Source organism: Apiospora phragmitis (assembly GCF_038363925.1).
Source record: "Apiospora phragmitis strain CBS 135458 chromosome Unknown utg000002l:1.0-5516284.0:1.0-5523493.0, whole genome shotgun sequence".
Classification (NCBI taxonomy): Eukaryota; Fungi; Ascomycota; class Sordariomycetes; order Amphisphaeriales; family Apiosporaceae; genus Apiospora; species Apiospora phragmitis.
In genome coordinates this window covers 3,306,634-3,318,916 of record NW_027117400.1, presented here as the reverse complement: position 1 = coordinate 3,318,916, position 12,283 = coordinate 3,306,634, and the positions used below count along the sequence as shown (strand labels likewise).

General features: G+C 53.1%; 5 protein-coding genes across 5 annotated transcripts; 2 read left to right on the top strand and 3 right to left on the bottom strand.

Annotated features, from left to right (window-relative positions):
• Nucleotides 1-902: 902 nt before the first annotated feature.
• PG994_001811 (uncharacterized protein) lies at nucleotides 903-1,941 on the bottom strand (the record flags this gene model as incomplete). Its single annotated transcript, XM_066853220.1, has 3 exons — nucleotides 903-1,401; nucleotides 1,470-1,683; nucleotides 1,767-1,941. The coding sequence occupies 3 exons, from the start codon at nucleotides 1,939-1,941 to the stop codon at nucleotides 903-905; spliced, it is 888 nt and encodes a 295-aa protein (XP_066721361.1).
• Nucleotides 1,942-4,187: 2,246 nt separating this feature from the next.
• Nucleotides 4,188-5,048, top strand: PG994_001810 (uncharacterized protein; the record flags this gene model as incomplete). Its single annotated transcript, XM_066853219.1, has 2 exons — nucleotides 4,188-4,400; nucleotides 4,494-5,048. The coding sequence occupies 2 exons, from the start codon at nucleotides 4,188-4,190 to the stop codon at nucleotides 5,046-5,048; spliced, it is 768 nt and encodes a 255-aa protein (XP_066721360.1).
• A 405-nt stretch (nucleotides 5,049-5,453) lies between these two features.
• On the bottom strand, nucleotides 5,454-6,300 carry PG994_001809 (cofilin; the record flags this gene model as incomplete). Its single annotated transcript, XM_066853218.1, has 5 exons — nucleotides 5,454-5,594; nucleotides 5,673-5,795; nucleotides 5,853-6,036; nucleotides 6,222-6,232; nucleotides 6,298-6,300. 5 exons carry the CDS (start codon nucleotides 6,298-6,300, stop codon nucleotides 5,454-5,456), a joined length of 462 nt encoding a protein of 153 aa, XP_066721359.1.
• A 1,363-nt stretch (nucleotides 6,301-7,663) lies between these two features.
• PG994_001808 (heat shock protein 60- mitochondrial precursor) lies at nucleotides 7,664-9,560 on the bottom strand (the record flags this gene model as incomplete). The annotated part of the gene is made up of 3 exons (XM_066853217.1): nucleotides 7,664-9,177; nucleotides 9,255-9,396; nucleotides 9,459-9,560. 3 exons carry the CDS (start codon nucleotides 9,558-9,560, stop codon nucleotides 7,664-7,666), a joined length of 1,758 nt encoding a protein of 585 aa, XP_066721358.1.
• Nucleotides 9,561-10,672: 1,112 nt separating this feature from the next.
• PG994_001807 (uncharacterized protein) lies at nucleotides 10,673-11,158 on the top strand (the record flags this gene model as incomplete). Its single annotated transcript, XM_066853216.1, has 2 exons — nucleotides 10,673-10,785; nucleotides 10,906-11,158. The coding sequence occupies 2 exons, from the start codon at nucleotides 10,673-10,675 to the stop codon at nucleotides 11,156-11,158; spliced, it is 366 nt and encodes a 121-aa protein (XP_066721357.1).
• Nucleotides 11,159-12,283: the final 1,125 nt, after the last annotated feature.

Genomic DNA, 12,283 nt, shown 5'->3' with positions numbered 1-12,283 from the left:
CCCCAAACTCGTCCCTATCCGGATGGTGGGTGAGAGCGGGGTTGCATTTCTCGTCCATAGGATCTTACCACATCAACCGCAGAATCGGACAGGCTTTCCTTATTCATTGCTTCCTATTCTGCACTGGTGGCGTGATGGCAAACCAGCCATCTGCGGATGTCTCGTCTCATTCGGGAGTTGGGCCCAGAGTGTCAAGCCCAAGTTCTCCCATAGAAGAATCGGTTTATCATGCAGCCCGAATCTCACTGCATAAGTGCCAACAGTCATGAGGAGGGGTTTAGATTTTGCAGAAATGGGCTCACAGATCGCGGATTAGGTAGACAGATCAGCGGGATTGACAGGGCCAAATTCGAGTGAGGCTCGGTAGTCGCCTGGGTGTGCTATAGTTGCAGTAGGTTGTGGTGTTTAGCATGCTGGTCCAAGGCTGTCTTGTCCAAGACCTGCTGACATGGGAGCGGTCCGGTTCAACGACTTCAAGGAATCCATTGTTTGCCGTGTTGATCACAGCTGTTATCTAAGCAACAGGAACATCCGATACAGCTGATGTGGGATTTCGCAACGAGCAGATGGTGGGCAATTGAACTGTTACATGATGAGAGCAGAAGTTGGCTGAGAACGCCAAGAGCTAAGGGCGGACGGACGGACGGACGGACGGGCCTCCAACGGCAACAGTGCCAGTTTTGTGACACCAACCAATTGACCAACACTAGTTTACACCATCTAAAGCTCAATATCACAGCAATGTACAACACAAGCAAGGCTTCGTGAACGGGCATTAGTGATTAAGAAACTAACTAGGTATTCAAAGAACGAGAGAGGTATGTATATAAAGCCCGGTTATTTTAAATACACAACAATCTTTGGGGCCGCAAAACTGGTCTTTACACCAATGAACCCAGCGATTAGATGAGGAAAGCAGCAACACCAGCGGCCGCCGCAGCAAAGCCGACGCCGTAAGCGGCCGCACCAGCAGTGGGCACGGAGCTGGGCGCGGCCATAGTGCTGTTGGAGGTGGTGTTCATGGGGACCATGACGGGCTCGTAGGCCGGGTCGCACGTGCCGTTGGCCATGGGCGAGATGGGGCAGGCGCCGTCGATGCAGATGCTCTGCAGCTGGGGGCCCTGCGCCTTGATGGCGGTCGCGGGCGGCGCGCAGCGGTAGCCGAAGAGCTGGTTGAGCGCCATGCCAACGGCCTTGACGTCGGCCTCGGCCACGCCGAACGATGCGGCGGCCATGCCCACCTGCTGGATGAAGTACCCGACCTCGTACGGGTTCAGGTCCATGAACTTGTGCACCTTGTACATGGACGACGCCGCCGTGTAGGCGTCGAAGCCGGGCATGCCCTGCTGCGAGCAGCCGAGGAGAGAGCCGAAGAACTGGTACAAGTGGGTGAGGAGGAAGCTGGAGAGGGATACTGGTCAGCCATGCCCCACAATAGTTGGAGGTTAAGAGAGGTTTGCATGTCTTACTATTGCTTCGAGTTCATGTCGTTGGCGGGCATGTTCTTCATCAGGGGCTCGGCGGCACCACCGTCGAGGAAGTTGATGGAGACACCCTTGCTGCCGCCACGGTTGCTGGAAGCCAGCTCGCCGTTGAAATAAGGCAGGAGGTTAACGTCGGTGCCTTCGTATTTGCCGGCGGCCAGGATACCGGGAACCTTGATGCCAACATTGGGCATGGTGTCTGTGGAGGATGGTATGTTAACGACCGCTGCTAGCTTGTGCCCGGGCGATTACCTGGAGGAAATCCTAGTCAAAGAGACTTACAGTTACCGATGACAACAGTGTTGACGACCAGAGTCAGAAGAGTCAACTGGTTCTTGGCCGTGTTCTCCTTCAACAGGGCAGTGGTGTAGTACTCGCAGATAGAAGTGTCCGTAGGGCGCTGAGCCTCGGCGACAGTGGCGGCCGCGGCCACTGCTGCAATCTTGGAGAAATGCATTTTATAAGTTGGAGGGGTTATAAGATGCGGATGAACTATAGTCTTCAGGGAATCAAGAGAAGATGCACACAGAGCTGGAATAGGAACTCTTGAAGACGGCGGGCGATGCCCAATGTTATAAACACTTTGCCGCTTGATACGTATTGCGATACTTCCCCTGCATTCTTCCAGCTAATCTCCTGTCGTGCTAAGCTGCAGGCCTAGTTCGGAAGACATGATAGCCGGCTAGGACACGGGCAGCGCGAACATCTACGATGATGTCGATCGCGGGGGGCGCTTGTGGTGCCTGCCAACCGGGTTGTCTCTCGTCAAAGTCGTCAAAGTCGTCAAAGACAAGCGCCCAATCCAGTAACAAGCAAGCAAGAATGTCAGAGTTCCTCTAGCTACATTCCGCACGACTATAGCGTCTTTTCTTCTCGACCGTACCTACATTTACTTACGCTAATCGGAAATGGCAAAATTCTTCAGGGGATCCTCTCTGTATCGTGCGTATGTATGTATCCTGTCTCGATAGTTGCTGTCTCGACGTTGCCGTCTCGACATTGCTGTCATCTAAGACATGAGACATGACAGCAAGCTTACCCGCCATCTCGGTACTGAGTATGTATCCCGCTAAGATCGCGGTTGTAGCATAATTACAGAAATTCTCGCTCAGATTTGCTCACTGAGCTATGCAAAACAGGATATCGATCGCGCCGTTCTCCCGAAATCTTGGTAAATAGACACCGGATGGCATTCTGCAAGGGACAAAAGTCAAGACTAGACTGCCGCCCGGGACCAATGAAGAGGCTGCAAATTCCAATAGTCACCCCTAAAGAAGATGGTTCGTGGTGGACTAGCCAGCCGCTAGCTTACCCCGGATGTTGACCACTCCGGCGGCAAATCCCCTCCCGGCCCTGGAATGACTTATATACGTGGTAGATATGCAGCAAGCAGGAGAAGCTCATTTCCTTTCTAGGCCGACAACACGGCGCTTCGAGCCTAGATCGTTCAGACACGAACCGGAGACAGTAGGCTTTCTTTTCGATGGCCCGCCGTCTACTAATCACCAGCTTAGACTGCGGCCGCATTCATCCTTCGCTACACCCCAGTAGCAGTAGACTGGGGGCTAGTTAACCACCTTGTTGGATGATGTCATCGTTCATCAGAGACTTCTCTTCTATACACTCTAGATGCTTATCCATATTGTTTTGCTTATCTCATGATAGGTGTGTGCCTCCAAGTCAGGGGGCCAGACTAGTAATTAGAGACTCGGAATTTGCAGCTGGAATGACAGTTGGCACATTTTCCATCCCAATTACCTTTTTCCGGACTTGCGAAAATTCCTAAGCGGTAAATGATATAATGATATCCAATATCCCCCTTCAAGCGCGGGAAACCGGCAGCTCTGGCAACTCTCTTGTTCTCCTTTGTGCGGATTTCCACAGACGGTCTTCTCCCAACCATGGAAGCACAAGTTTCTTCAGAGGCTCCCTCAGAAGGAAGATATCTTCTGTCTTTTGAACACCACAAGAACATGGACTGTTTATATGCCCCATTGGCAGAGCGAGAGCAAGAGAGAAAGTAGTATACGCCACACAAGGTATCGTACTTACAATACCCGCCTTGCTTGGTAGATTCTGCCCTGTCCCACCACGGAATCTGCCTGGCCGGGTCATTTCGAGATGGCTAAGTAGGGAAAAGGAACCTAGTAGCATGATGCTCATTCATTGCATTTCGAACCACATGATGGGAACTGGATACTGTTCTTTTTCCCTTGAGTTAAGTCCAATCTCCTAATCCTATATTGCCAGAAGCAATTGCCATAAGGATAAGTGCATGGGTAGGTACTCGGAATTGGCTCACAGGTACGAAAAAGAGGGGGGAAAGATGAGATCGAAAATAGACTGCCCTCACTGGTGAAACTTCTGCTCCTCGGCCATTGCCACGTCTATTCTAGAAAATCCAGTTTCCAAAAGGAATACTATGGAAGATCAACAAGCATCCTGGATATCACAGATTTATAGCAGTCCCAGCCACAAAGCACCCAAGCCCTAGCCACAACACCCCACCTAGCAATTGGGAACTTGGCAGTAGCTCAGTGAGAGAAAGCCAGCCCACCTAACATTTACCCCCACCACCCCAGCCGCATCATCATCATCACCACCACCACCATTCGTCCTCCGAACACCCACATTTCCACTTGCTACTACTATTTACTACCTGACCTACCTACCTTACGTACACACTTTTAGGTTAGCAGGTATATGGCCAGCAACCACAGCACAAGACCGCCGCCGCCGCCCGAGACCCTCTACACCTCCTACCCCTTCCCGACCCTGAGCACGAACCCGCGCGACCTCGCCACCATGACCGAAGCCACCTTCGCCAAGCAGTTCCTCGCCGCGCTCGACAGCCGGCCCGTCAAGGTGTCGGCCGACCACGTCGAGGACCCGCGGAGCTACCCAGCTCGCAGCGCCGTAAGTTCCTCTCCTACTCTCCATTGCCTGTCCCTTCTTGCTTCCCTCTTATTCCATGCATACCTCCTTTTGACTAACCACCAACTATAATAGTACACCCTCCCCCGCCCCCCGAAACCCATGAGCAAGCCCCAAGGCCGCAGCGGCGCCGGCGCCGGCGGACCCCCGGGCTCCGAGCGCTCCTTCTCCGTTGTGATCAAGTCGCTGCGCAACCCGCCGCTGGACCTGAAGCTCACGTCGCAGACGCCCAACACGTCAATGCTGGACCTCAAGGCCGCCGTGGCCGCCGAGCTGGCCGGCAACGTGGCGCCCGAGAAGATCAAGATGCTCTACAAGAAGAAGCCCCTCGTCGACAGCAAGGTCCTGAAGGAACTGGCCGAGGAGAGCGGTCCGACCACCCTCGAGTTCAGTGTCATGGTGATTGGGGGCGCAACGGCTGCTGCTACCGCCGCTTCCTCCGCCTCCGCTCCAAAGATTGCCGAGGCTGCACAGGCTGGTGTCGCCCAGGGTACTAGTGGCTCTGAAACTCTAGAGTCGCCTGAGTTTTGGGACGATCTTAAGGGTTTCTTACTACAGCGGGTACGGGATGAGAAGGAGGCTACGAAAGTATTTGATACGTTCCAGACCGCTTGGAAAGCAAAGGGATGAGAAAGAGCAACATTTTGAGATCCAGTAATGAATTGACGAAAAAATGCCGGGGCAAGCGCAATATTATGCTCTACATTCCAGCCTTGGGTGAAGAGGGTTGTTTTTGTTTTCTCTAATGCAGGGACTGACCCTCCCCAACCAACATCAAATCTAGAAACTTGTGCCGCCTCGAGAGAACCCAACTTGACCACGGTTTCTACATTGCCTCCATCCTATAGTAGACCGACAAAGAGCCTAGCCGTCCAATCTTCAGTCCGTAACGGGCCGCCTGGGGGGTTGGTTTCGTAAACGTCGTAGACTTCCCGCAAAGCATATGCTCCAGCTGCAACTTTGTATCACGTAAAGAGATCTCAGTTCATCCAGTATGTTCTTGGTATCTCTTGGAGTGTTGCTATGTCAAGCTCCTTAACCGGCCAGACCCTTGCTGACGATCTTGAGCACGGTGTCGTACTCAATATCGTCCTGGTCGTTGGCCTGCAGTTCAGTGGCGATGCCGTTCAGGGATCGCTTCAGGGCCTCCTTGGACGAGGCGTACACCATCTTGGCCTGCAATGAAAAGGGTTAATTCACTGGCGGAGACAGGGGCGAGCGGGGGAGCCACAGAGCGGCTGATAGGCAACATACCATGACACCGGCATCATCAGGCGACCAGGCAATGAATGTGATCTTGTTGCGGGCACCCTCACCGGAAGCGAGGTTGTACTCGAAGTCGTAGACGGCGTAACGAGGACCCTTGCCAACGGAACCCTGGTTGCGTCATGGTTAGCGGTAAAAGGAGACATGTGGGACCCGAACCAAACATACGCTCTTGGACTTGGTGGTGGCGTTGACGAGCTTGCTGCGGAAGTTCTCCCAGTCCTTGTCGTCCGAAGCCTCCTCGACGACGATCTCACGGTTGTCGTCCGACAGCTTGTAGACAATGTACTTGTACTTCTTGTTAAGCTTCAGGTCGTTGAAGGCCGTTATGCATTCCTGCGAGACGGTAGCTCTGTTGTGCAGGAAGAGTCAGCGCAAACTCTATTATTTCTTCGCGAATGGGACAAGCTCTAGCTGTTGTTGATCGTGTGCCGCAGCAAAGTCGGTCGGTCTTGGTGGGGTAGCAGCGACAAAGCATCACGGGCACACGACAGCAACAAAACAGCCAGGTTCTGTGGCAGAGGGAGGAAGACGAACCCTGATTGAGACTGCGAAACACGAGAATTAGCATTGCATGACGGATTTGGGCACAGATTGGCCGGGCGCAGCTTACCATTTTTGCTGTGGATGTGTTGTTGCGCAAAAGAAACTCTTCTGATCGGTCTTGACTGGGCTGTGATGAAGCAGGAGGCGACGGTTAGCGGGGTAGTTCAGGAGAGACAGGCCAGCAAGAGTGGATGAAGAAGGGCGGTCGGGTAGGGAGGCGGAATGGTGTCAGGAAATTTGCGGAAGGACAAATTTTGCTGGAGGCAGTCGAGGGGTTCTTACAATGGCAAGGAGATGCTTCTGCCGCCGGTCGGGCTTGATGGGGAGGGAATTTGGAGTTGAGCGGTAAAAGGTAGGTTAGAGGTTAGACAAGGTGGAAGAGTGAAAGAGTTGTTTTTAGTCCCAAGTCCAGGTAAGGTGGTCGCAATCGCATATGGAGAGGCGGAAGAGTGGGCTCGCTCGTCTCTCTCTCACTTTCTTGCTTGCTGGGTCTCCTCCTCCTCTCTCTTTCTGCTGTCCGTCTCCCCTCCAAGGAGCCAAGGTACAAGTGCCAGGACTGGGCAGGCTTACGTCTGGTTGGAGGGGTACTGGAGAGCAACGCAATAACACTACGAGTACTTTTTAACCTACTACGGACCAAGGCAGCTCTTGTCGGTCGGTGACCTGGTGGGGTCGACTTTGCTTTCAAATGTGACGCTGTGGGCGGACGTGTGGAAGGGCAGGGGACAAGTGGTCGTTGCCTCAGCAATTCGGGCCACACTGGTCTGTGCTCCGTTCAGCCCCAGAGATCGTAAGTTTTCAAGCCATGTAACACAAGTTTCCGTGCTGCTCTAGCAATACTGTTGCCTACCTCAGGTACCTACAATAGATCAGGTAGACTCGAAACTCATATATCATTCGAACGCGCCTCTGCGTAGGCTGCTTGCGTCATTCCCACCCAGCATGAGCGTTGCCTTGTTGACATCTAGACGTGCCTACGGAGCGCGTCTACCTGACGAAGAATTGGAAGAAACAGGCTGCACAACGAGATCAATACACACCAGACGTTAGTCGCAACGGGATATCTTTCATTCAGACTTATGAGGAGGATACCAAACCGTAGATATGTATAGCTAGATATAGTATAGGCCTGGCCATGCAAGTACGTGAGGCAGTACCAGTCACATTATCAACTACAGTCACTGTTTGAAATACAAGGCAGACGGGTTTTGATCATCAATGCATGCTCTCGTGTTTAGCCAAGGTCCTCTCTAGACTAAAACTATACAGCTCTGCAACGCCGACGGGATATCAACATGTAATATATACAGATAGGGGTACACAGGCGAAGAGAGGAGATGATTACAAGCCCACGCTCGTCCGTTCCTTTAAACTCCAAAAGCCAGATGCCCTTTTTGGTACAATGGAAAAAACAAATCACGCTTGTATGTTCCTTACATCATGCCACCCATACCGCCCATGCCGCCCATGCCGCCCATGCCTCCCATAGGAGGGGCAGCGCCCTTCTCCTCGGGCGCCTCAACAATTGCAACCTCGGTGGTTCCGAGGAGCGAGGCAACACCGCTGGCATCAACCAGACCAGTTCGCACGACCTTGAGGGGGTCAAGTATACCAGCTTCAATCATGTCGACGTACTCGGCCTTAGCGGCATCGAAGCCCTTGTTGAAGTCGTCGCTGAACTCGGACATGATCTTGCCAACAACGACAGAGCCCTCCTCACCGGCGTTCTCCACGATGCGGCGAGCGGGGCGGGTGATGGCGCTCTTGATGATGTTGATACCAAGCTGCTGGTCGAAGTTGGCAGCCTCAACACCCTTCAGGGCGTTGCTGGCAGCCTTAAGCAGAGCAGTACCACCACCGGGCAGGATACCCTCCTCGACGGCCGCACGGGTGGCGTTCAGCGCATCAACGAAGCGGTCCTTCTTCTCGCCGACCTCAACCTCGGAGTTGCCACCAACCTTGATGACGGCAACACCACCGGAGAGCTTGGCAAGACGCTCCTGGAGCTTCTCCTTCTCGTACTCAGAGGTCGTGGGGTCACTCATGACACCTCGGATCTGCTCGCATCGCTGAGTGATGTTGTCCTTGCTGCCCTCACCGTTCAGGATAATGGTATCCTCCTTGGTGATGGTGATGGAGCCGGTGGAGCCGAGCATGTCAGGGGTGGCCTTCTCCAGCTTGATGTCGAGCTCATCAGAGAAGACGGTACCGTTGGTCAGAACAGCCAGATCGCCAAGGATGGACTTGCGGTTGTCACCGAAGCCAGGAGCCTTGACAGCAGCAACCTGGAGCTGACCACGGAGCTTGTTCAGGATGCAGACGGCCAGGGCCTCGCCATCAATGTCCTCAGCAATGATGACAAGAGGTCTTCGCTGCTGAGTTGAAACCTCAAGGGCGGGAATGATGTCCTGGACAGCCGAGATCTTCTTCTCGGAAAGCAGGATCAGGGGCTTCTCGAACTCAACCTTTTGGGTCTTGGCATCGGTGATGAAGTAAGGAGACACGAAACCACGGTCAAAGCGCATACCCTCAGTGACCTCGAGCTCGTCGTTCATGGTCTTGCCCTCCTTGACGGTAATGACACCCTCCTTTCCGACCTTCTCCATGGCGTTGGCAATGAGCTTGCCAATGTGGGTATCGCCGTTGGCACTGATAGTAGCAACCTGGGCAATCTCTGCGCTGGTGGTGATGTCCTTCTTGTTCTTCTGGAGGTACTCGACAACGGCGTTAACAGCCGCCTGGGTACCGCGGCGCAGGTCCATGGGGTTGCAGCCGGCAGCAACGTTCTTCACGGTTTCGCCAAAGATGGCACTGGCCAGGACGGTGGCACTGGTCGTACCGTCACCGGCGGACTCGTTCGTCTTCGAGGCAACATCTTGAACTAATCTGGCGCCGAGGTTCTCGAACTTGTCCTTGAGAGTAATAGCCTTCGCAACGGTAACACCATCTGATGATAACAGGTTAGACAGGCTCTTGGACAATTAAAACATGGAAACCAATCATGAGATAGTCGTGGGGACATACCCTTGGTGATCTTAGGCGAGCCGTAGCTGGATTCTATCAGGACATTGCGGCCCTTGGGACCAAGTGTGGTGGCAACGGCCTTCGATAGAGTGTCAACACCGGCCAGCAGAGCAGCACGGCCTTCCACGCCGAACTTCAGCTCCTATTGCTCTCCGTTAGTATGACTATGAGCCCCACCGAGGGTGAGGCTGGGAAACAACGAACCTTGTGCGCAAATCGGAGCTGTTGTGACGAGCTACCGAGTCTGTACTTGGCCGCCGTGGACAGAGCCGAGGCTCTGGCCCGAGAAGACAAAGCACGCTGCATGTCTGGTAATTAAGTAGGATATAGTAGCAATAACAAGAAAAAAGAGAGACGACGTGGAGTTTGCGGAGAGAGAATTGGGGTAGAGGGAGGAGAAGACGTTTGAGTTGGGACTGGAAGAGGATTTCGTCTCTATTTTGAGGTTCGTCACGAAGCCATAGAAAATTTGGTCCCAACGGAGGAATCGGCCTAGGACCGAGCACAGCTATTGAGACACTAGCCCGTTCTGGCTTAGTCGGCCTGAAGCTCCCCCACCATAGAAACATCAAATAGAAAATCGTGGAACATCAGCATCGGGATTGACAAGAGGAACCCCCATAACCCAGCTGCTCATTGTTGCATTCTTATTAGTAATAACTGTCGGACGGCATCTTCAATGCGATATACTACGGCATCTACCATGAGCGATATCCAGGAGAACTGGTAAGTCGTAGAAGGCCTCCTCGTCGAAGAATCCTTTGGCTACGGGCGGAAGGAAGGAGCTCCGTTCCAAAGCCTTCTTTGGCCGAGTTCGCTTCATGAGCACTTCCTGATCAACACCATATCTACCTACATGTACTATCTGGCTGCGGACAGGCAATGATAGACGCACTATGCAGTTATTAGTTCAAGGACAATTATTAGACGATTGACTCTGTGCGGCCATATCATTGCTACATCCAGTTTGGAAGAGAAGCTGCTTGGGCGGTAATACAACGGTTGGTGTTGGTTGGGGCTGGTGTTGGTCTTGGTCTTGCTTCGTATAATTGCTCGCTCCCCTCATGATCCGGGCTATATTACACATATATGTCGTAGGCCAACTCCTTTGCCGTAGTAACCTGCTGCGATCCCATGCGTCACCGTGATGGTAGTGTTCTTGTCCAACTGCGGAGGTCCACCTTTGACCGCATCACCGCCGACCTCCGCATTGGTTCGGGCTTGTTATTAACAGCCCGTCTGGTGAAATCGCTTACAAAGCGGATTCGGGGTCGCGTTCAGCTGAGCCGCTAGGCGGAAACAGGCGTGTATATGTCGGCAGGATTCATGGCATTCCTCGATCATTGGCAAGTTTTGGCACTGACGTATCATTGAAATACTCTGCACCACCAACTCGATATCAATAGATTCATTTCATCATGCTCGGTCGCGTGCTTCTCACGCTCGACTCGATCGGTCTGCTTTTCGGGGCCGTCATGGCAGATATGGGCCCCACGCATATGCAGAACCCTAATTGGCCACCCCATGCCAAGTAAGCATCTCGAGGAAGCACCCTCTAGGATCCATCCCTCCATCAACTTTGTAAGTCCGTCACTGATAACACGTCTCACATTATGTTTGGGGGGACATTCCATAATGCGCAAAACATCAGCCTGTCGGTCATCCTTGGGGTTGCCGCGCTCTTCTACACATGGCGCAAGCCCCTCACCCCACGGCTCCGGCGCGAATACATGGGCATCAGCGCTTTCACGGGCTCTGTTTACTGGGCGGCCGGGCTTGCGGCCGTCTTGTTTCCTGGGGCCATGGGGCTTGATCCCGAGTTCGGCGGGCCGGGCTTTCCGCAAGCTCCGGTGTTCATTGGGTTTGGGCTGTCTGGCCTCATTGGCAGTTGGCTCGAGGCTTGAAGCTTGAACGGTGGGAGAGGACTTGAACGGTAGGAGAGGACTTGCACACCTATGGCCTAGTGGTGTTTTGTTGACCGCCACAGGCACAAGAAAACACGGTTGGGTCAAGAGGCATAGCGTCATTGTAGGATGACAGCCAAGGGAGGAATTGGGTTTCAAGCCAGGTAGGATCAGGACTTGTGGCTCAAGCCGAGAGAAGGAAGAATGGTGCTAAGTGCCGATCTTGCGGGCCTGCCCGTTTGAAGATGCCATATGGGATTTAGTCGAGATGGGGGTCGGCTTAAAGCGACACAAGCTTTTTGTCAAAGGCATCCGGCCAGTTGGGATTCCAATGTCTTAGGGTTGTTCTCCAGCTTACGCTTACTGACGGGAAACAATCCTGAAGGGATCAAACCCAGATACTCCGAGTTCAGCATATTTCCCAACTTGAATTGAGACAATCTTCGTTCTCTGGCATCATATTGCGACATCACCTTGCCTGTTGTTACTTATGTCGACAGCACTTACGAGGCCATCTCGCTCCTCTTCAGATAATATACCCTCAGATGACTCTTCCGTCGTTCCGTTCAACATCGACGCTCAGATGATAGGTTTCGTTAGTTTAATTGTGCCGTCAGCTTCGTAAAATCTAGTGCGCAACGCCTCCTTTCAGGGGGGGGTCCTTTCAGTTAAATTTGGCGACCGGGGATTCTGCCTCTGCTACTACCTATTTATTTCTCCGTGTTCCGTCTCAATTTGATCCAGGGCCCTATTCGTGCTTGGGGTTTATCTTATTTTATTTACTTCTTGCCCTGCTTGTCTCCTGCTTTCCAGAGCCTGCTTACCATGTCCGGATCTCCCGACATACGTTCAAGCAGCCTACATCATCGGTGCAAGCTCTAAAGACTCGACAGCAGCCGCATCGAGGCGACAGACGACAACTTTTGCATCAGCCTTCCCACGTTCTGGGGCAGAGCTAAGGAGACCTTGGCAAGCCTCAATCCTCGCCACATCCTCATCCGTCTTGGCAGTGCCTCGAAGGCCGCCGCCCGTTTTGAAGGCCCAACAGCCGCAAGCATGCTTCCCAGCCACAAGTCTCTGATCGTTTCTTCAGAAGAATGGACCGTGGCCGTTATATCATTTTTG